Source organism: Schistosoma haematobium, chromosome 1 (genome assembly GCF_000699445.3).
Source record: "Schistosoma haematobium chromosome 1, whole genome shotgun sequence".
Classification (NCBI taxonomy): domain Eukaryota; kingdom Metazoa; phylum Platyhelminthes; class Trematoda; order Strigeidida; family Schistosomatidae; genus Schistosoma; species Schistosoma haematobium.
In genome coordinates, this window is record NC_067196.1 from 21902820 (window position 1) to 21927908 (window position 25089).

The 25089-nt window shown below is 37.3% G+C and overlaps 2 protein-coding genes across 4 annotated transcripts in view; one reads left to right on the plus strand and one right to left on the minus strand.

Moving 5' to 3' along the window:
* On the plus strand, window positions 1-18185 carry UBE2N_1 (ubiquitin-conjugating enzyme E2 N). Of its 3 annotated transcripts, XM_035733847.2 has the most exons (6): window positions 1-477; window positions 516-556; window positions 6842-6893; window positions 6933-7179; window positions 9458-9598; window positions 14659-18185. In XM_035733847.2, the coding sequence occupies exons 3-6, from the start codon at window positions 6864-6866 to the stop codon at window positions 14694-14696; spliced, it is 456 nt and encodes a 151-aa protein (XP_035586139.2). In that variant the 5' UTR covers window positions 1-477; window positions 516-556; window positions 6842-6863; the 3' UTR covers window positions 14697-18185. The 3 variants fall into 3 exon arrangements, with proteins under 3 accessions (XP_035586139.2, XP_051073411.1, XP_051073410.1); XM_051212992.1 differs by adding an exon at window positions 8180-8474 and having other exon boundaries at window positions 160-556; window positions 9458-18185; XM_051212991.1 differs by having other exon boundaries at window positions 160-6893.
* Window positions 17934-25089, minus strand: part of MS3_00005001 (uncharacterized protein) — a gene marked incomplete at its 3' end in the record, with an annotated part of 23490 nt that continues 16334 nt past the window's right edge. The window contains exons 7-9 of the mRNA XM_012937912.3: window positions 24067-24591; window positions 20673-21287; window positions 17934-18959 (exon numbers count right to left, since the gene is read on the minus strand). Coding sequence (XP_012793366.2) covers window positions 17934-18959; window positions 20673-21287; window positions 24067-24591 — 2166 coding nt within the window. The remainder of the gene's footprint in view (window positions 18960-20672; window positions 21288-24066; window positions 24592-25089) is intronic.

Below are 25089 nucleotides of genomic sequence, written 5' to 3' on the forward strand. Positions count from 1 at the left end.
AAAAAGACAAAGCACATAGTTTATGTTGTTGGTTTTTAGACGTCAACAGACTGTGTAAGTATACTAACATCTGAGAAGCATGCTAGTATACAGGTACGCAACCGACTTTTAGCACTTCAAATATGGAATGCCGGCTTCATTCAGGACGTTCAAGATCGCGGAAAAAAAGCGCGGTGCAGTTTGAAAGTGTCGCGGGTGTGGCTGGTGAATTTGGTATAACTGTTTAGCAATATTCTTGGTTCGTATGAGCCGCTGAGAATGACTTCTTTTACACCTGGCCGCTAATTTTATATACACGTGTTATGTAATTTTGGGTTTTTATGGTTCCACAGAGAGTAACTTGAGATAACGGTACTGTACTGGGACCATAGATGGCGATATGATCATATCGCCCACAATCTTTACAGCAATAGATCACTAATGCGTTTCAGTATTATTAATACCATTCGGCAGGCACACGTTCTGTCTGTGCCACAGGTAGCGCAATTTTGTAAAAGCCAGACGAGCTTTCTTAGTATGCACTGAAGTTTTGTCGGGCACCAATCCTCCATGGATGGTAAGACTTCAAATATAACATGATCATCTACTTTACTCTTTATGACTAGACTCAGACTAATCCCAAAGCAGGCTCTTGCCCTCACTGGAAGATGCTTCCCAGCATTCCTTTTTAGATGATTTTAAAAGTTATATTGTATCTGTGTCCCTGTCGAATAAAACTGATATTGTGCCGATAATTCTACAATAAATATACCAACCCCCTAAGCCAGACGAAGAAAGGGATACTTTCAGACTCACTGTTGTGATCAAATTGAGTAGAAATTGTGGACGTGAACAGCTCTAGTGAACACCATCGGACCCAACGAACTTTTGTAGGGATTCACCGTAGTCTTTGACTCGGCTAACAGTATTCAAATAAAAGGCCTTTATTGGTTTGGATAGTTTCCGACATAACTTGCAGTGACGAATATCACAAAACTATTGTTGAGAGTTGAATCCCGCTATCATTTTGGGAAATATAAGTGCAATTGAGTGACTGTTCTGAAATTTTTTCTAAGAGTAAAGATTTCATTAGTCCATCCACTACCGAATTTGAAGTATGTTTGGCTTTCGCCAGTTTTCTGTTTTCGAGCTTTACTAGAGGGTCGGGTGGTTGTATAAACCAAGTCTGAAGTATTTTAGTAAGATTAATTACTGTACTTATCGCATGAGGATTTCCTTTCCTATTGTCTCGAACAATCAGAGATCGAGATAAACAGATTGCATGGAGTTCCAGGTCTTCACTTAGTACCTTGTTAATGTTGGTCACTGGCAGATCATCCATAATGAACTGTAGAATTAATCCAGCTCCTAACGCATCCAGAAAAATCTGTTGTTACACAGAAAATTTACAGGTGTGTCATAATAAAATGCCCAATACAGTGAAATCAAAAACGGCTTCTCTTGCACTACTAGTTTGCTTTAATAATTTTGACCTTGTATCCCACTTAATTGACACGAAGATATCACAAGTTTGTAAATGTTGCTGGTAGCTTTCTCCCTACCAAAATCTCCGTGTTTATTCTTATAATGTGGTTACATAACTATCAATAATTATCTCTTTAAGCTAGCTGGGGTTGAATAAAACCACTTGATCTCATCTCTACCACCTATAACAATTTGGAGGTCGCGAAAGAACAATCACAGTTAGTGCTTCATAGTTGTTAATGTATTAACTCAAACTTGGATTTATCTAGTTGACTAGATTGTTCCGTCTACTAAACTAAGCTTCAGTTCAGTGTATCAGGTGATGACTGGATTCGATATAAAGTATTTATGGGTTGAATTATCTTCATACAGATGTCGAATTCGACTAAGAAACAGAAAATTAATTAGCAGATATTTAATAATATATCCTGTCTTTTTTATCATTTATTTGGCATATAAGAGGATTGAGTGTTAAATAATTGTTGGAAAAGCAAAAGTGAACAGCTCATATGTGTCTAGTCTCGGTTTACCGTAGTGTCATATTTATTGGAGCTAATTTAAAATGATAAACCTATGATTTTATATAACTTTTAATTAACTTCGTCACTTTCAAACGGTTTTGGTCAGTCCAGATAATTTTGTCAATAACCTGTACAAAGTATCTATGGGATAGGTCACGTTGCATACATTCGAACTCATGTTCGTGTCAAATTCCATTTTGACGATGACTGAGAACACGATTAATTCAAAGAATATTTCACGCTGGTGTGATTAAATGTAAAAATAATTTGCCATATCAGCTACTACTAGATAGTATAATCTCTTCATACTACTACGCAATTTGACGCATGTTTGTACCATACTTTTTATGGTTTACTTTCAATTCAAATATATTAAAGTATTTTGTACTTCGCCATACTACACTCCACCATCCGTGTTTCATGATGTAAAGTCAGTTTCTAGCTCTGAACTTGTTTTTCAAGATTGAGACTAAGTTTAGTTAAAGGAAATATAGGGTACCCCTGTCTATCTGTTTGATGACTTAAAAACAGTTTGCCACTGCGAATCGTTGCTTTGTTTCTTCAGGTTAATTATCGTCCATCTGGCGTCTGACAAGTGATAGGTACATGTGGCCAAAAGCACTAGTTAGTGACTCAATCTCGTTAGCAGCGTCAGAGGTTTCTTCACCGTTTATTTATTTATTTTAACACATAGATATTGTTACAAGTAGGCACCAAATACATATGCGCCACACAAATCTCATTTGATATGTGTGAGGGCTGTGATACTACCCGGGTGCCCAAACTGAAGTAGGTGGTTTTCTTAGCGACACCCAGAGCCTTCGACCTGAAGGTCTGATCCACAAGGCAGTGGAGCAACGTCAGGAAATGCAGTCCCATGGTAACTGGTGATCAACGATTGGTTTATACGCCATTTGTTCCTTCAGGATACTGGAGCCCATGTGCACCATTGGTTTGGAATCAGGGTTTTCCAACTCCCCTAGGTGGACCGTCCATGCGCACCGACCCGGTTAAAGCGCCGGACATTCGCTTTTCGTCCTCTCAATTTCGTAAATAACACCCCCGCCACGAGAAGGCAGTGAGTAGTACTTCCCTGGCAGAGGCTATATACGCGTGGCCATGTGAGAGTATTTCGAGAGGGAGAGCGGACTCTCCCCGCTGTCGGCCGTACCAGGGCATTTGGAGGCTGTACTGTATTGCTTTGCTGTAGTTATGATTCTATTTCCCGACTGTAGCTGCTACCTTAACGTGTTGGTTGAGCTTGCTATCCTGATGACTCAATCGAGCTATATTAGCTGAAACAAATATTCCTTTAGGTCTTACCATCCCGAGAAAACCGGTTGGAGAACGGTAAGACTAAAAACAGCGACCCAAGGGCGAAGTCGTACCGCTGGCTGTACAAGAAAGTAACAACAGTAAGGTTTTTTCCTCGGACAACCAACATCTTTAGCGAGGCTGCCTCTCCACAACGGATGGAAGGGGTTAGAAAAGTTTGACTTTAAAAATATCTCACCTCACATTACCCCATGGATTTCCGTCTCCGGCGATAAGACTTTTTGAAGAGTGGAGCTAATACATCGAAAACTTCCCTAGAAAAGTTCGTACGTGACCGGCCTTAAGTAGTTGTCCCTTGGGTTCTGCAGTGACTCCCGAGTCGCTAAGACCACCACTAATTCAGTCTCATTTTCAGGTCCAATGTGAAGAAATATCTTCCCACGGTGTAGGTAACTAGGAAATGACAATCGCTCTCATACCTCTATCATCACCCCAGATCATCTTATCGGCAATCGAATTCCATCCCTCACCTCTTAATAATTATTCTATCCTCACGACTAACCCTTCCCATTTATCTTTATCACCAAGCTCCACCAATGCTAATGACTTACGTTCTACTAAAACCACGCTCCTAACTACATCTTGGAGCTTTTAATGTTCAAACCTCGTGTCAGATAGGAAAACAGGCTTCTTTGGCTTAGACTAGAATCTTGCGCCATCGGAAAAAGACGACACTCATCTGCTCCCATTCCAGACGTTTAGAACGATAAGCGGAACATTTTAGAGAACAGTTCATTCGGCCTTCAGCTACTCTACAACTACCCTCCATTCCCAGACAGTGTGAATGGAACATTGAAGTAAGTCCCCCAACTCTAGCTGGATTTCAAAAGGCTATAGTTAATCTGAAACGAGGAAGAGCAGCTGGTCCAAATGGATTGGCTCCAGAGGTCTTTAAGGATGGTGGTCCAATTTTAGCGATTAGGTTGACTAATATTTTAGCTAAGATCTGGGAGTTAGACGTTATCCCATCTGACTGGTCACAATCACTTATCGTCCCAATATACAAGAGAGGGTCAAAATCACTCTGCGACAACCATAGAGGGATTAGTTTAACTAATATAGCATCTAAAATACTAGCCTCGATAATTATCGGACGCCTAACTAAGACTCGTGAACTGCAAACACGAGAAAACCAGACTGGCTTCAGAACTGGTCGTGGCTGCATCGACCACATATTCACCATTCGTCAGGTTCTAGAACACAGGCATACTTATCGGCATCCGACAATGGTGGTCTTTCTTGACTTAAAAGCAACACTTGACTCTGTAGACCGCGAGATTCTGTGGCAGTGTCTGTCATTGAAAGGCGTACCTCAGAAGTACATAAATCTTGTAAAGGCTCTTTACTCGAACACTACTAGTCGAATCACAGCTTATGGCGAAATGTCATCTGATTTTGTAACCTCAAGTGGTGTCCGTCAAGGCTGTCAACTTCTTCCATTTTTGTTTAACTTCATCATAGACCTACTGATGGAAATAACATTCTCGTCGACTGAATTCTCGGGTATTGATCTCCATCCAGGAGGTCCACTTATCGACTTAGAATACGCGGATGACATAGTCCTGTTTGGTGAAGACGCTGACAAAATGCAGAGTCTTTTGGTAACACTAAGCAACAATGCCAGAATGTTTGGAATGCGCTTCTCTCTGTCGAAATGCAAGTTGTTGCTTCAGGACTGGTCTGCGTCAACACCTGAACTAAGGATAGGGAGTGAAGTAGTCGAACGCGTTGACAACTTCACTTATCTTGGAAGTCTGCTCAGCCCTAATGGGCTGGTATCGGACGAAATCTCAGCACGGATTCGAAAAGCTCGTTTGGCTTTTGCCAACTTACGTCACCAATGGCGAAGGCGAGATATCCGTCTATCAATAAAAGGACGAGTATACTGCGCGGCAGTCCATTCTGTCTTACTTTACGGCAGCGAAACGTGGCCATCAAGAGTCGAAGATACTCGTAAGCTATTAGTATTTGACCACAGATGCCTTAGAAATATTGCTGGCGTCTGCTGGGATCACCGGGTAAGTAATAGTGAGGTTAGACTCAGGGTATTAGGGAATGATTGTAAATCAGTTGATGAGGTTGTGAATCTTCATCGACTGAGATGGTTGGGCCACGTGTTACATATGCCTGAACACCGATTCCCACGACGTGCAATGCTAACCGGTGTTCGGGATGGTTGGAAAAAAGTTAGGGGCGGCCAAACCAAAATGTGGCATCAGTGCTTGAAGACACTAACTTCTAGTCTGAGCCACGTTGGTAGATGCAGACTACTTGGTTGGGGTCCGTCTGACTATCGTAATCAATGGTTTGGAGACTCTTGATGTCATGGCTCAGAATCGATCATAATGGCGTCGGTGTATACACTTTCTATTTTCCCTTAAACTAAGAGATTAAAATTGCTTCATATCTTTCTTTCTACGAACTAATTCTTTCTTCCTGTACTATATCCTTATATGCATTTTTTCTTTTATATATTACAACCATTGAATTATCTATGAATTCGTTGTTCATCTCGTGCTAATAAGGTGTGGCAACTTGGACTGATGCACATATGTGCCTGGTCCTACGTTGTAGCCGACTGACTGGTGAACACCAACTTTAAACATAAAGTGAAACATCGTCTGACGTGGCGACCTCTAGAACCAATCCATCTGAACCAGCCTTTTGAACTTAAGCTAGAGTCGGGGGACCTACTTCAATGTTCCATTCACACTGCCTGGGAATGATGGGTAGTTGTAGGGTAGCTGAAGGCAAGCTGAACTGCTCCTTACAGTGTTCCGCCCATCGTTTTAAACGTCTGGGCTGAGAGCAGATAAGAGTGTCGTCTTCTTCTGAGATCATCTCACTTTCACTTGACTTCTTAATCCCAGTTTCTTTCATTAGTCTGAAAACCTATCTTCTGTTAAGTACTGCCGCTGCCTTTTACCTCCATTGCCCACCACTGCTCACGGTTGTTCCTTAGCCTTTTGTTTTCGTTCTTCATCGTGTTCAGAGCCTGATGGGAGATGAGTTTACGAGAATCCATCAGTGTAATAGACTTAGTAGAAATCCATTAGTTTTTCGTAACCCTTTGGTTTAAATCACTAATAGATGTCACTGATGTTTACACAGCTGTTGGTATATCTTTCCAAGCAACCGAATAGTGTAATTAGCCGTCATATTGACAGACAAGTCGGTACAGTGATTTTGTACCGGCGCAAGACGGTTGTGTGACTCAGGCATCTGATGAAAGAGTTAATCTTAACTGGTCTTGTAAAAATTAAACAACCTGAATAAATTTATTGATAGGTACTGTTTTGAGAAAGTCATTTCTATAAAATTATAATACTAAGAGCTATTTTGTCTGAATACACATATATCTGTATCACGTTGTACTCGTTGTAAAAATAACAGTCGTAAGTACATAGTTATGGTTAGTTTTCTTCACTATACATTACTCAGTGTCTGCTTTTTTCTAACGTATAAAATCATAAAATGGTCTTACATATGAAGCTTTTCAATTATTGTTGACTACTCCATAGTTCCGGTTCTTATTGACTGCTAATGTCATCACTCCCAAAGAGGATAATCAAAGTATGTTAATAACATATAACTTAATGTAATGAACTGTAGGAAACTCAAAAACTTATCCAGGATCCATGTGATGGCATAAAAGCGGTACCAGATGAAAACAACGCAAGATACTTTTTGGTATCCATAGATGGACCGAAAGATAGCGCATACGAAGGAGGTATTTTCGACTTGGAATTATTCCTTCCGGAAGAATATCCTATGACTGCACCTAAGGTCCGGTTTACAACCAAATTATATCACCCAAATATTGATCGCCTCGGCAGAATTTGTCTTGACATTCTTAAAGGTAAATTAAAGTAGTAATATTTTGTTTATATTTTTATTCTCTAATAAACTCTCCTATCGCATCTTATTTGCTAAAAGCAACTGTCTCTATATCTAAACAACAGGTTTTGTCCATCTCAGTATATATATATATATATATATATATATATATATATATATATATATATAGATGGAAGTAAGAAGCACAATAGGGAAAACGTTAGTATATTTATAGTTTTTCACATAAGATTTCTAAAGTGTTCACTAAGTATTGACTAACTCTGATTTGATAAGAATTAGCCAATCAACGTGCACCGAAATAATCATACATTGAGCATGGTTTAATCCAGTCTGTGTCCCGCTAACAGTTTCCAAAACCCAAGTTCTGTAAATTAATTGTTTCGTCGTCGCGTGTTCCCAACGGTAGCTTTTCCTTGATATCGTGGTTGTGTTTTCCTTTTGTAATGACCCAGTCGAGCTATATTGGTTGGAACACTTCCCTTAGTTTCTACTATGCCAAGCAGGGCAGTTGAAGAATGGTATTGTTGAAAGTAGCGGCCTAAGGTCTAAAGGTGAAATCGCACTTCTAACTGTACTGGGGTGTGGGGTCAGTAAGGTATTTCTCATATAACAGTCATACCGTAAAAGTGAAAACTCTGTACGTCATTCAGTCAGTATCTTTATTGACTAAATCGTCTTCAATTGTCTGATCATTAAAGAAATGAATCACAGATGTTTCTGGTCAATTACATATTTTGAAAGTAACATCACTCTATTAACTGAGTATCTCAGTTTACGATAACAGAATGAATGCAACTCTTTAATTTGTATATAAACAAATCATATCAATCAAACAAGTAATAATATCGTTATCAGATTTAGGTTTTTTGCACTAATGCACGCTTTCATAAGAAAGTAATAAGCCCCTATTTGTTCTTTGCGTTTAATATGTAAATAACTATTATTCTATATAACAATGCTATAAAGCCAAATATCACAAAAATGTTTATACACTTTTCTAGGACATGAAATCTCTCTTTGGTATCATTTCCCATCTGGCTCTCATCAGTTGAATCCTATTTTTAGTCTTTCTAAGTCAATTACCAACTTCATTCTGTATCATCACAGCAGAGTCTGTTGACGTCTGTAGACTGTTGCTGGTGATAATCCACCTATCTGTTATCCTTCAACCATTGGTCACAGTCCACCGCCTGATATTAGTGTAGTTGTAAAATGTGATAATCGAATTTAGGTAATATTTGATTACCTCTTACTCATGAGATATCTTCCTCATAGTTATGCACTGTACAATTGCAGGTAAGTGGCGTAAAAAATCACATTAGTTTTCCACTTCAAATTATGGATGAAATAATTTAAGGTAGCCCGTATATGCGACAGCCTTATATATTCTTAAGTTATTAAAATAGAACAGCGGTAAAATGCAGTCAAGAATGCATCAAACAAATACAAGACTTTCTTGCCGAACGCTATTTACTAACTGATAAATTTTTTAATTGTTGATTTCAAAACAACGAAGTAGTCTTAAGTAATTGGATGTCTACAAATAAATAGATCAAGAAAATCTAAAAATCTGTCTTTCCGCTACACTTGTTTTTTCCCTCTATCTAATTCCATATAATATCTTAATTCTAAACCTGCGCATTTTTAAATTCACCGTTATGTAACCGTCTTTAAGGAGAAATACCTCATGTGTATCTATTTAATTTGATGTGAAAAAAATTATTACTAACATGAGTATACTTTGAAACCTCTAAGTAGAATGAGGTTTATTTTACTACGTAATATAACCATACTTAACCTAGTCGTTCTGAAAACTGTCGACATATTAGTCAGTTATAAGCAATGTTTCACCATTGGTCACGATAATCACAGAGATTTCAACCAAGTAGTGTACGCCTACTACTTTAGTACTCATACAGGTAATTTCACCCAATTGTGCCAATATAGTGCAGTAACTTAAGGCGACTCACATATGTACCTGGTTCGACATGGCGTATGGTTGACTAACTCTATTTTCCTTTAAGTCTTGATCTCAGTGTCATTCCACATTTGTAATCCTTCTATTTTATTTGTTCCTTTTAAGCCTTATCAGCTATGTTTAACCATCTACTGCGAATAATATTTTCCTTATCCTGTTTAATTTCTTCGTTCTCTATATTAATTTGAACTGGCGAAACTTGATACAATATATTCTCATTAAGTCTAATGTTATCTGCAATTGATTTTATAAATATCGGCACTGGGTTGTACCTTTTCTAATTTTTCCTCCATTTATCCAGATAAATGGAGTCCTGCTCTTCAAATACGCACTGTTCTACTGTCTATTCAAGCATTGTTAAGTGCACCAAATCCTGAAGATCCACTGGACGGTGAAGTTGCATCACATTGGAAACAAAATGAATCAGAAGCTCTTGCTAAAGGTCGGCTTATGTGAGATATTAATAAGTCTTTGTTATTATTTAAACTATTTTGAATGGTGGCCACTAAATTACTAAGCCAATAAGTCTCAAGTTCGAATCTCGCTCCAATTACTTAAGTTTAATCAGTTGGGTAGTATTGATAGTCATCAACATTTAGAGTATGACCTAAAATCAGGTACACGAATTTGTATCTGGTAAGTAAGTTTTTAAAATAATTACTATAAATAAAAAAGATTCATATAATAACAGTCAAGAGAATATGATCATGTTTAAAAATGTTTTGATATCCTATTTTATTATATTATTTTATTTGAACACATATATATTGGTACAGAAGTGCGGCAAATATATATGCGCCACACAAAACAATGAGAATTTAAGAAAAAGAAAAAAAGTGGGGAACATAAAAAAAGACAAAAAAACAATAACGAAGAGATTGGTGTAAGGTAGTGTAATAATAATAGTAATAGTAGGGGAACAGAAGGGTACAATCAGAAGAAATCTTTCTGTTAAGGAAGATACAACCACGTTTTATGAAGAAAGTAAAAGAAGGTTACAGCATGATCGCCACTGGCTTCTATCCTGAGCCATATCTGATAACGTCTCCAGCCACTGTGTTGCACCATCTCTCGGACCCCAACCAGGGAGTCGTGAAGGACCAACACAAGCCAGCCCTTTGCAGCTTTCTTTCATACCACGACACCATGTCATACACTGACCACCTCTCCGCTTTTTCCAACCAGTCCCAGCGTCGGCAAATAATGCACGACGTGGAATTCTCTGGGACGACATTCGTAGAACATGTCCAAGCCACCGAAGTCGGTGTTTCAAGTTGGTGGCAGCAATTGCATTATCATCTCTGTGCCCGAACACACGATGCCGAACCTGTGCATTACTAACATGGTGTTGCCACTGGATGTCAGCAATCCTTCAGAGATTACGACGATCAAGCACAGAGAGTCATCTAACATCCTCAACTCGGAGAGACCAGGTTTCACAAGCATAGAGCAAAACTGCTCTCACCGACGCGTTGTAGATCCGACCTTTTGCAGCCAGACTAACGTCACGAAGACGCCAAAGATGACCCAGATTGGCATAAGCCGCTCTGGCTTTCACTATACGTGGATTGATCTCACCACTCACGCCACCACTAGCACTTATGCCGCTATCTAGATACACGAACTTCTCGACTACTTCTATCTGCTCACCATCCAGAGTGAGTACAGGATTAGAATCCTGCCAGTCTTGTAGAAGTACTTTGTACTTCGAAAGTGCAAAGCATATACCATACCTACGGACACTGATTGCCAACTGATTAAGTGCGGATTGAATGGCTTGGGTATTATCGCACAGTAAGACAATATCATCCGCATAATCAAGGTCGAGAAGTCTTTCTCCAGGCAACAGATCCACACCACCATTACTTACATCCATCAGAACTGTTTCCAGAATGTCATCGATGGCAAAGTTGAAGAGGAATGGTGAGATTGGGCAACCCTGCCTAACCCCACTGCTCGAATGGAACAATGGAGAGAGGTGGTTGTATGCCCTCACTCTGTCTGAGGTGTTTGTATATAGGGCCTTTACGGTGTTAATGAACTTCTCAGGCACACCCTTCTTCAATAGACCATCCCAGAGAATAGTCCTGTCCAACGAATCGAAGGCAACCCTGATGTCGAGAAACACTACGATTGTTGGCCTGTGATAAGTATGACGGTGTTCTGAAATTTGGTGGAGGGTGAAGATATGATCACTACATCCTCGACCTGAACGAAACCCATCCTGCTCCTCGCGAGTCAATCTTTCTCTGGTTTTGAACAACCTACGAAGTATGACGGAAGCCAATAGCTTGGAGGCAATCGGAAGTAGACTTGTCCCCTGATAGTTGTTACAGAAACGACGTGAACCGTTTTCAAAAATAGGGACAACTATCGACTCATTCCATGACGTTGTTACATTCTCTAGCTCCCAAACCTTTGTAAACAACGTAGTCAGTTCCTTAACCAGAAAGTCACCACCATCTTTAAAAAGAGCCGGAGGTAAGTCATCTGGGCCAGGTGATTTGTAACGCTTCAAGAGTTGGAGTTCCTTGCGGACTTCCGCCTCATTTGGTGGATCAGTCGTCACCGGCCATGGAGGGCAGGACAGTCTGACCGATGTTGCCGGAGCAGCAGGCCAGTTGAACTGCCCTTCGAAAAATTCTGCCCATCGTCCAAGACGTCGATGGATGTTAGTGATTGGCATCCCATCATCCTCGCAGATAGTTTCGCTCACACCAGACTTCTTTCTGCCAGTGGCTCGGATGAGTTGGAAGAGCTTCCGGTAGTTACCACATGCAGCTGCTGCTTCCAGCTCATTAGCACGCTCCGACCACCAGGCTTCTCGGTCCTTACGCAAGCTTTGCCCAATTTCACTACGTAACAACCTTCGTTTATGGACAAACTCACGGTCACCCGGAGTAGACCGACGGGCTTCAATGAGTTGTAAGGAACCTGAAGAAACCCAGTGCTTATAAGCGGGACGTTTCGCAAACCCACAACTGACTGTACCCGCCATTTTCATGGCGTCATGCAATTGCAACCAATGCTCATCTATACTTTTCGGTGATATGGTAGCTAGCCTAGAAGCTAGCTCGGTTCGATACTTACTTGCAACAGAAGTTGCAACCAACTTGCTGACATCAATCCTTTGGTGGCGGTCACTTCGTTGGCCACTGAAAAGTAAGGTAAGATTGGCGCAGACCAAGGCATGATCAGAATCCAGATAGGTACTCCGAAAGGAGCGGCAGTCTTGTACACAACCACGCCAGCGGTAGCTGATCGCGATGTGATCAATCTGAGTTCAGGCTTGAAATGCAGAGGGAGGACGTCAGGTGGCACATCGGCGATGACTAAGCCGAAAGTTAGTGCTAGCCAGAAACAGGTTGTGGTCTGTGCAAAGTTGCAGTAGACGGTCCCCGTTATCTGACCTGCGACCAACGAGTCCCCATCGGCCACCTAAACGACTCTCTTCTGTGCCTAGACGCCCGACGTGAGCATTCAAGTCTCCGGCTAGTACTACAATATCTGTCGAACGTACTTTCTGGAGAAGAACAGATAACTGGTGGTAAAACTCATCCTTGATTGCATCCGGGCTGCAATCTGTCGGGGCATAGGCGGAGATGACGGAGAGACATCGTTTCTCACGCCGATTTCTTCTCACTTTGATGGAACTTTCTAATCTAACAGCACATAACCGACTGTTAATGGGGATCCAATCGATTAGTGCTGCCTCAGCTCTAGCGCTTAGTGCGGCACCAACGCCAGCAAGACCAGACGAAGATGCCACAGGGTCCCCGGATAAGCGCACGTAAAACAAGCTTTTTGAAGCGACAGATGGAGATCGAATTTGTAGTACTTCGCCAGAGTCTTGAATACGGGTCTCGGATAGACAACAAACATCAATATTAAGACTTTCTAAAGACATAGCCAGCCCTATCTGTTGTCCGACCTGCATAAATGTGCGAACGTTGAAGGCAGCCAGTTTGAATGGCGCACGTGGTTTCAGAAAAACTGCTTCAGTACTCATATTCGGTTGTAACATACAATTTTCAACCGGACAGTGACTCGAGAACGTTTAGATACAGTTGAATTTCCACCATAGACGAGCTGTTGTATAAGTCGAAAAAAATAAGTATAGACAGAGTAGGAATAAAAGAGGGTGAATAATGACGTAGTAAATAATAACAGTAATAATAATAATAATAATAATAGCAATAATAATAATTGAATCATTTGAATGTTCGTCGAAGCAAGAGAATTAGTTTCCATGATCATAGACAGTTCAGTTCATTAATTGCGTGTGGGCTGCGATACTGCCCGGGTGCCCAGACCGAAGCAGGTGGTTATCTTAGGGGGCCACACCCCGAGCCTTTGACCTAAAGGTCTAACCCACAAGGCAGTGTAGCATCGTAAGGAGATGCAGTCCCATGGTAGCCGGTGACCGAAAATTGGTTCATGCGCCATTTGTTCCCGCAAGATACTGGTGCCCATGTGCACCATTGATTTGGAATCTGGTTAAAGCGCCGGACATTCGCTTTTCGTCCTCTCATTTTCGTAAACAACACCCCCGCCACGAGAAGGCAGTGAGTAGGACTTCCTGGCAGAGGCTGTATACGCGCGGCCGTGTGAGAGTATTTCGAGAGGGAGGGCGAACCCACCTCGCTCTCGGCCATACCAGGGCATTTGGGGGCCTTGATGTCCTATTACTACACAACTAATGATTTGTACTGCTAATTATCAAGATAGCTAATTCAATCAAACTAACTACTGACATAAATTAGTGAAGTTGACAAAATGATTATTTATTGATGAACTAAATGGTTTTAAAAGTTTTATTGAACCGGGAATATTCAACTTAACCAGCTACCTTCATATAATGGCCTTGTTATTCTCCTATAATCATCCATTCAATCTATATTGAGGTCATATTATACTAAACAGGTCGGTTACAGAACGTTATGGCTAAAACCAATAAGTTTAAGGTTCATAGGCGAGTCACTATTGCTGACTACTGAGTTGCAGGGGTGGTCACTAAGTTCCTTTCCACGAACAACCGACGTCTTCACTATAAATCGAAGTTATAAACTCAGAGAACATTGATCGTAAAACTAACAAACCTCAGTACTACACAGATCTCCGATCCTAATGAAAGGTTCAAAAATGCAGCTAAAACAACAAATCACTCTGCATCACTTTAAAAATATGAATCACTATATTTAATTGTCTATAAAGCATGTCTAAGGGTACCAGTATTTTATAGTTGCAAGTAGTCAACATGGTTTTCTATCGGCTATCTCTAGCCATTAAACATCTCAACATAGTCCACACAACGTTGAGTCGCCTAGACTAGTGAGTCGCATTGCAAATCGGTCGACAGAATTCGATCAGGACTAAAAAGAACAAGATAAACATGACATTGATCACCACTCAGTGAACATATCACTTCCCTGTTACATTCTATTCATTGTTTGTGTAAATATTTCTTTGTTAGTCATTTTTGCTTTATCTTTATTATTAAAGCACGTGAATGGACTCAGCTTTACGCTAGACATAATTAATTCCTGGACAATAGTACTAGCACTGACCAACCCCTCGTAGAATATCGTTCTTCTTTTAATGGATAACCGAAACATGATCAAACATTTTCTATTATATATATATATAGTAATTGATATATTTGTATTTATGAAGATCTCCGGTACTCAATTCTGTTGTTGAATTTTCCCTCTTCAATCACAATGCAGAAGTTACATAAAGTGGTTTTGTTATACATTACATGAAACCATTTTGTAGCTTTAAACTATTATGACAAAAATTTTCTATATTCTCTTTTCGGTTATTAACTTCTCTATTGCTCCCGTGTCTATGTGTGTCCCGCTTTCAAAGGAAGTAATTTCTTTTTTTGTATCACATACATCCTCCATTTACTGGTTTTGCAAAATTTGCCATACTACTACCACTACCTATATTATGTTAATAGTAGTATGTAGTCCCTGTTTTTGTGTATCTTTATTACCATATGATTTATTTATCTCTATCTTCTCTCCCTCTCTCTAGTCTCCTAGTATGTTGGTACATGTATGTAGGTACTGTGTGTTTGTGTAATGAGGACGGGTTATATGATTACCATTGAACAGTCGTATACATTGGATTCTGTCCCTCTAATTTTTAGAAAGCAAAAAGTCTTTGAAAAAACCCACCCAAAATACCTGATTATTGACTTCACCAGCGTATAATGTATAAGGACGCTAATGTTCGTTGCTTGTTTATTATTAGGATTATGTTTTTTCCAAGCATTATTATTATTTCATACTGTTGATCATCATCTAACTGCAAATAAACAAACAGATATTTCTTGTCCATCATTACTTTTTTTAAATGAGCGAAAGTGCAGTTTTTTGCCGTAAAAAAATAAACATAATTGCTCAGGTAAAAATTGCAAAATCTCTTTCTAATTCTCTGGCTGTAAATGTCCTAATAAGATTATGTATTATATGTGAGTAAAAATGACTGTCTTCATATGTGAGTTTATTATTAATTTCTTTGTTGTTGTTGCAAAGATCAATTTTAAAAATGATCAATATTCATAGGTTTCATCCAGCAATTAAACATTGCTGGATTTAGCATAGGTTTTGAAGTGGTAAAACAATTGTAGTTCAAGTTGATGATTTTGTTACAGCTTCGTTCTCTGAACCAGATGGCTTGATCTTGAAGTCCTCATCGTTCTCCTGAATAACATCATTAATACAAACACAGAATTCCGATAATCATCCACACATACCAATTAATCCCTTTTTTCTCAAACAATATTTGAATGCTTAAATTATCATCATCATTTGACAATGATGATTCATCTTGTTAATTTCATCCCTCATTGTAAACTTCCTACGGCAAACTGGGTCAACGTACATTTGTAGTAGACTACATTGAATATGAATAACTGACTGGCAAGGTAAGTGTAATTAATAATGTGACTATAAAACGAATCTTAGAGTCAGTCAGTCAGCTACAACGTAGGACCAGGCACATATGTGCATCAGTCCAAGTTGCCACACCTTATTAGCATAACAAGATGAACAACGAATTCATAGATAATTCAATGGTTGTAATATATAAAAGAAAAATTGCATATAAGGATATAGTACAGGAAGAAAGAATTAGTTCGTAGAAAGAAAGATATGAAGCGATTTTAATCTCACGGTTTGAGGGAAGACAGAAAGTGTATACACCGACGCCATTATGATCGATTCTGAGCCATGACATCAAGAGTCTCCAACCATTGATTATGATAGTCACGCGGACCCCAACCAAGTAGTCTGCATCTACCAACATGGCTCAGACTAGAAGTTAGTGTCTTCAAGCACTGATGTCACATTTTGGTTTGGCCGCCCCTAACTTTTTTCCAACCATCCCGAACACCGGTTAGCATTGCACGTCGTGGTAATCAGTGTTCAAGCACCAAGTCAGTTATGAAGAAACGCAAGAACTCGCACAAATACACATCGAGAAGAATTGTCACACTTTTAAAATCCACGCAGCGACAGAAAAGTAATAATAGTAACAAACCCAACATCACAGTTCGAAAAGAATAGATGAGGGTTTAAAGTAGTATAAAATCATAATGAATTTCAAGATTCGGGAGGATTTGTGAACCCATATCGATGAAACCGATTGTAAGGTTTATGCCTTAGAAATTCTTAGATCAAAAAGAAGAAAACGATGTACTCATATCATCTAGGAAACACTTCATCCAATAAATAATTTAAGGAACGTACTTTACTCTGAATTATGATAAAGAAGATCGTGGCAACATAAATGACAGTAATAAGATTATTAGTAACTATTAAGCAAAACAACTTTGTATTTTTTTTCACTACTAAACATCTATTTAGAAAAACAAAACAACTCGATAACATATCATATAAAGTTCATTGTATCGTAATTTATAAGGCAACAATTCTAGGAAGAAGTTACATAAAGCGAAAGGGCAATAGACAATGAAATGAAAATTAAAACAGTAATGAAAATAACTGCTGTTACCTCATTTTGTATAGATGTTTTAGAAAATAAAAATGCTATTTAATTCCACTATTGCACATATATGAACATTTTCCTAAAAAAAAATATATTCATAATTATATATTGCTTGAAGTGATTCAGTCCTTAAAAAAATTCAACAAATAGAAAATGAGAGAGAAATACAATCAGGTCAACACATGCTTAAACTGGAAGTTAATTGGTCAATAGTATAATGTAATTTAAAATGTTTTGATTGGTTAACAAATGGTATACCTCTCATGATTACACACAAAATGGATGTGATATCATGTTAGAAAATTATGATAACCGAACAAGTATAATATTATTTATTCATTTGATTTAATAGACAAATATTACAAATCAGGCCGGTAAAATGTTTGATGTGTATTGTAGAGTAAAAGAAGTGTTGAAAGCAATCATTAATAAATAATGATCTATAAAAAAAACGATGAAAATAATGTATAGAAAGTAACCGTATGTGAATTTATGTTTACAAATAAGGATTAGGATTTTTTTTTCTAGAAAAAGTTTGCCTACTGATGTATAAAATTCCTTTTCATTTTTCCACTAATATAATAAGATCAAAGTATGGAAGCAACTTTCAAGAGACAAATTAAATTGTTTTTGTAATAAACTTTTTCTGTGAATTATAACAGACATATTATAGGAGAAAGTGAACGAGAACCGGGACGTCATTAGCTACATACACAAGAATCATCAAACTGGAGAAGAGTAAAGAATCTCAATGATGTAAATTAATTACTTGCGCTTGATAATGGAGATGAGAAACTAGTTGAAGATGATGATGACGATGAAGAATAATTTGTAGAATCTGAAGATAGATCTGATTTCCCTGTAAAGGATGAAGACATATTATGATGATACTGGTCACTAACATTACCTTGTAATGTTAGTAATAAAGGCAAATAAACTGTATCATGTAAACGATCCTCATCATCATACCTTTTAGTGGATAGTTTCATTAACCTGGTTGCATATTGCTCTTCAGTAACAGCAGCATGACTGCTTCTGCTACTAATATCATTATGATTAAACGTAACCCTAAGATCACCATCAGTATTTTTTAAATGCACTAAAGATATCGCCGAAGACAATGATGGTGATGGTTGTATTAGTGTTTGTTGTGAACACGATGCATAGGGACAACATATCGGCTTTTTCTCAATCTTATCCTCATCATTATCATTCAATAAAACTTTCTTATAACATGGACTGGATAAATTTGTTGTTAACATCTCAGAAGATAATTTGTGATCATTAGGAGGACAGTAGAATATATCTGATGATTGATGTTGTTGGCGTCTCGATTGTTGTCGATGGTGGCAGTGTTGTTGATCATTAGAACGATACAGATTATAGTGATAGTTTGATTTATTCTTTGTCAGTGCACGATCATTTACAGAAGGAAATAATAAACCATCATTCAATAGATAATTAAGATCAGAATAAATACCATTCTTAAATTGATTTTTGGAAAAATATGTAGGAAGCAACAAATTATTGAAATCAGTGATATGAGTAGTATTACTCATAGGGGAAGTTATACACTGGACACATGCCTTTTGTTGCTTGGCAATATATGAAGAAAAATAAGAATCATTATGATGACAGTATGGTTCCACTGATTTTATAAGATTTTGACATTGCTTACAAGAAAAAGGCGCGAGACACTGTGTGTTTGATAATTGCTCATTACTAGTGAATAGAATCTTATTGTTTGAGAATGACTCGTGATTCTTTGGAACTGAACACAAGATTACCTGAAGGATGAATTTAAAAAAAAGAAAACCATTCATTAGTAAATAACCATGTTTAAAGATTGAAGAATGCCGCCCAAAAACGACATATTCAGAATGTTTTGATGTCTCCATTGATCTAGAAGGCAATAATTCCAGAGCTTCCATTCTTATTCAGGACATCAATGCTTACTTCATGTAGAGAGTGAACCTTCCAGTTATTCTACAAATGCTACATAAGTCAGTTCTGACGACGTTGTTTGTGATTTGTTTATTTGTAGGTTTTTTTATCTCGACTAGTTCGCGCATTCATGTTAAACAAATGAAGGTAACAAAACCTATGGATAATATATATATATATACATTCAGTCAATTTCCTATATTGCATAAGGTCCATTTGTGAATTGGTTTACTCTGGACAATACAGATTCACAAACTATGGTAAAACAACTATGTTGAGTGTCTTCAGGCTTTTCATAGCTCTGCAATTGAATTCAGTCTATGACGATTGTTTAGGTTGGTAAAAGGCTAACGGGCTGAACCAAAACGTGATATCACTCCATGAAATACTAGAATATCTGGTTGAAGTTCGCATCATCATTGTAACTAATGGTTGAAGATGCTGGATGATATGGCTCACAATCGATCACAATGGCACGGATGCGTTCAGACTTTCTTAAATTATTTATACTTTTTATCCTCAAGATTAAATATTTCTCAAATCATATCGTCGATGTCCAATCTTCTCTGATAGCAATGATATCAAAATTACTCTTACTACTTTGGGATTTGTCGTGATAATGTCGTCTCGATTTGCAAGCTGGAACCGATGTACATAAGTATCAGTTTTTACGTTGCTGACTGACAGAATGTCAATGATAAAAATGGTGTCTGCAAACTCACCACCTTTTCCATGATTTTTTCTCTTCTGGTGTTTCGACTCTACTTATATCTCACTGCCCCTTTCTCCGGAAAATCCCATCAAAAGTTATTAAATTAATAAAAAACAAGAAATCCATATATAAAAAATTTCGTCTAAATTTGATCAAATAGTTTCACAGTATTTGGGCGCCGAGTTGATATGAGACATCAACGAGGAAGAATGTGTTTGTAAAGTCTCGGCAAATAAATTTGAAGTAAATCCAACATATTCGATTCATACCATAGATAAAAATGGTATGTTTTCTTAAAAATTCATCGATCAGAGACAATATATGGTGAATGAAATTTCTTCTCACACCACTTACGTATACACGCAATCTGTTATTTTAATAATTTTCGTTTTACACCACATGTATCTTACACAGTAAAGCAAATACCTACTTTAAACATTCTTAACGTTGATTGTATAACCTATTTAGTATTCAGTTAACCAGAGAACCATGTACCTATTTATATTCGATAGTTTTGATGTTTGGTTTTATTTACTTGGAAAAGCTTAGACCAGATTGCCAGGCTAAACGTTAGATTTACTTCGAATTCATTGGCTGAGATTTTATAAATACATTCTTCCTCTTAATAAGAAAGGTAGACGGAAAAGCTCGAGCGGCAATTGACTTAGGGTTAACAGTGAAATCCGAAATACCGATTTTACTTTTATTAGCGGTTCCTCGCCAACTCGACATCCATCTACATTTTAATGTTGATAGATAACAGTGAAACTCGATTTTCTTAGTATTTATGGCTTTAAATACTAGGCTGTTAGTTTAAATAATACATAAAAACAACCCTATTTACCTGATCATCACAAATTGAACATGACTGTGATGCTTTACCTAACGATACTAAATGATGATCGTAATGATGATTTGAATTCCTGGTCAATTTATTGATAGTATTATTTCTAATACCACTACTGTTATATAAATTATTAGAAGATAATGAATATAATGATCGAGATGTAGTTGTGGTTGTAATGGTCGTGGATCCACCGGTGATTTCTGTTGATTTCCAACCAATATCACTCGGATTAAATGTACAACGTTGCGTAGTATGGTGTTCACAATAAGTCATATTCATAACTTGTAAACTACAACTACATACAGATGTGGATGACGATGATGAGGCTGTTGAAGTAGTAGTAGTAGTGATGGTTGTTGTTGAAACAAATGAATTATTCTTTTTGATTATCAATGTGTTGATATTTCTCATAGAATTACAACAGTCTGTTATGTAACATTGTTGTTTCGTTGAGGGTGGTGGTTGTTGTAACATAAACATATACTCATTGATTCTACAAACAAGTAAACTTTCCAATGAATCCGGTAAACCATATTTCCATAAGGAGCGTAAACGTAGAATATGATGAATATATTTGTTGTTTGTACATGGATGATGACTTATGGGATCATCCTAAAAAATATTGGCAGAAAAATAACGACATATAATAGTGATTATTTATACTTTGAATTATCTCGTCGTCGGTATTCATGACTGAGTTTCGATTAGTTTCTATTTGTATCCTGTTGAACAGTTATAAATAGGAGGAAACGCGCGTCTTGGGTCACACTGCTATCCACACTCATATTTTTGCAACTTATAGTTAGTGTTATGTGGTCGATGGTGATGGATAGACAGTTCCGGACTTTAGTTTCAAGCTAGTCAGCACTTGTCAACGAGGCAAATTTGTAGTGATGAGAGGACTAACACGTGCAGCACGATATAAACTATATGTCACAGTTAGAGACGTAACCATCAAGCTACATATATGATTAGGAAATCGAATATACGAGCTAAAAATTTCGTCCTATTCGGGGCTCATTAACCAACTCTCAACATTAAAATCAGTGAACGAAGATTTAAATGTGGGTTTGATCAGTGATTTACGCCCATACTTCATCGACTATGTATCGTTGCGACAGTAATGTTGAACTATATTTGATACGTTAGTTGGAATAAAGACCAATTTCATAAACACATGTTCTGATGACAATATGTACAATATACATGGGCGTAATAAAAGTGTAGGAATCGCTCATTAAATGTATAATTTGTAAACAGTGTACCAGTATTAAATTTTGGACACCACCCGTCACAACACTTTGAGCTACATTCTAATATAACTACTAGGCCCCCCTAATTGAAGCGGGCTTTCAAATTATTGTTACTAACTTTGAGCTTTACTATTTAAGTTATCCAACGACTGAATACGATTATTTTTCGAACCTCTGATAATGAATCCGTACCTTTCGATACAATGACTTGATGAACGCTAATGTTTTATCTTAAAATGATCATCTTGAGCTATTTTAAAACTTACACTAGTGATGGTTGAGTGTGTGAAACACATCTAGACTAACTCAGTCATTAAAGATCTACAGTTTTATTAATTGATTTGTCATTTCTATCTAGTAATATAGTCTTAACTTCAGTAAGATACATTCAGTGGTCCCACTATATCCTAGCATCGTTTTGAAGACATCCAACTTCGAAGTTTGTTCTTTATAGCCGTGAATTAATAAAGTCGATCATCGAGAAAGTATCTACGGAAGTAATGCAATGAAGTTTCTTGCACTCCTCAGTGGCCAATCTATTGTCTGTATGAGTTTTGGTCAGTAAAATCCACAGAAATCGCATGTACACATGACTCTAGCAAAACATGAGACGATAAAGAAGTTAAAGAGATTGACTTTTGAAGAGTTTCACTGAAGACAAGTATTTGGTCACAAACAAAAAGTATTTTGAAATGGGTGAGACCGATGTTTTCTTTTTTTTCGAATTATCGATCTGTCGGAAATCAATCGATAGGAAATGGAGGCTTCAGTTTCACAAGATTGAATAAAAACTAACGGGAAAAGAAAAACAAGGTGATATTTATTGAACTGATTATTATGTCCCTATCCTCTATTTCTAATAACTATTTCTACTAAATTATTTTTTATACAATGAAATGACAGATGGTAGAATATAGAAGCGAAACTAATATGCAAACACTATACATAACATTAGAAATTCATTTGTAAGACGAAAGGGAAATTATTAAAAAGAGTGGGAAAATATGGTGATGTTAAAGCATAGAGACTAAATGATTAACTTATGAAACTAAATAAATAATGCCATATGTCACTTTGATTTATATATATGTCCTTTGAATAACTGAATTTACTTTTAATAGCTGAAATAAACTATGTTGAGTTTGAAGCACTTACCTACCTCTTCCACTGGAGGATAGTTACGCAGTATTGAGAATCGACTAAAGTTAGACGCGTAAAGCAGTGAATGGCAACACAGTGATCTAAACGTCAGGCAATTATCGCGAGACCTGAGGTACTGGGGTTCGGATCCTGGTGGGGTCACGGATGTGCACCAGTGAGAAGTCCCTTACCAGAATAAGACAATTGTCTTCCTAGTCCTTCCTGATTTTTAGTGGTTTGTATAGCAATGATCAGTTCATGATGTAAACTTTTTATTAAAAATGTCACTATTTAATTATTGCTGAGAAACAAAACAAGAACCGTACAGAGAAAACAAATAATGTAAGATGCTGGTGTTTGGCGATAATCAACAAGAAACCATAAATCTAGTTTTCATGCTATTCGGCACTCTTAAGTAAAATGTACCTGAGATATTAGAGGAATTGATGGACTCGGAGAATTCAGTCCCGTGTTACCCAGCTTCAGTCACAGACACTACGACTGAACCATCCAGACCATGACTGACCTCCTGTATGGTTGATCCGTATTTACAATCTATTGATAACTGAGTAATGACCAATGTCATGTATATCAATCCCTTTTTAGTGCTGATCGAATTCTATCGATCAAGCTGCCATGCAGTAACGTCTCGGACGATGGACTTGGGCGACACCGGGTCGAATCCGCCAGGGAGTGTCAGTTCCTTCAAGATTACGGGTACACCTTGATGACGAGTGCCAAATAACAGGAAGTTCAGTTCCAGAGTTTCCTGTTGACTACCCTAAATCTCTACCTTGCATCTCAGCATAGTGTACGAGATATCAAGTCACTAAGACTAGTAGTAATAGGTGCAACTTGATTGACAGAATTAGACCAACACTAAGAAGGAATTGACATACATGACATTTGCCACTAGACAGTGACTAATCACTTATAAAAACAAATAATGTACAGAAAAAATCATTATTTTCATCATCACCACTAGCAATCCCACTTACCATGAACTCACGAACTAATCTCATGTAATAATCGATAATACTGGTCCATTGACTTGACGGTAGTAAACAATAAGCAAAGTCACGACATTTATAATCACAACATATTGTGAACTTTTTATTCATGAAAAAGTGACTATTAACATTATTATGATCATTATTTTCAATTGATTTTGAACCGAAACGTTTTTTAGCCAAATCTGGAAAGCTTAAATCACATTCTGATGAGAAATCTTGTGAATAATCTCTAGTGATATCAGTAGTATATGTCTGTTGATGATTTAAATTAAAAGATTTGTTATGACATTTATTGAAAGATGATTGATGAATGCGTTTAGTTGTATTCGGTGAGAAATTTGTTAAATTACATGATTGATCAAATTTACGCGATAATAAAAACTCCCAACATGTACACTCGGAAGATTGAGATTGTGAATGGAAATTATCAACATTATTATTATTATTATTATTATTGTTCATTATATGTAACCTTTGATGATGTACAGCATGCTTCTGAATAAAAAGCATCTTAATAAAAACAGAAGAGAAAACAGAACATAAAAATTTTGAATATCAACATGGAGAATAATTATGCCATAACAATAACTTAAAATTCAATCGCTGAGAGTTTATAAATATATTATTCCTCCACAATGTCTTACATTAATTCGACGCTCAAATACTGTGAAACTATTCGTTCGAATTTAGACGAAAGTTCTTATAGCCTTATTCAATATTGTAAATTATATATTATTATTAGTTAATGTTTAAATTATCCCATTGTTAATATTCAAGACTGAACTCTGATTACTCCTCGTTGCTATATGTGAATCCTATGATGATTATCCTGATATAAATATTTGATTTTAAGTTTATTTTAAAACGAATGGATTACGATTAGTGATAGAATAAAGGACGTATAATTCCTCTTATATGTGGCTCGTTAGCTGGATGTGCATGCACTCCAATGTTGATGTTCACACAAGGATTCAAGGCTAGTAACTTTCATTTCAAACGCCACTAGAT

What these genes read in the sequence shown, in the direction of transcription:
- UBE2N_1 (XM_051212991.1), top strand. Translation starts at nt 4,547, where the DNA reads ATGGTGGTCTTTCTTGACTTAAAAGCAACACTTGACTCTGTAGACCGC.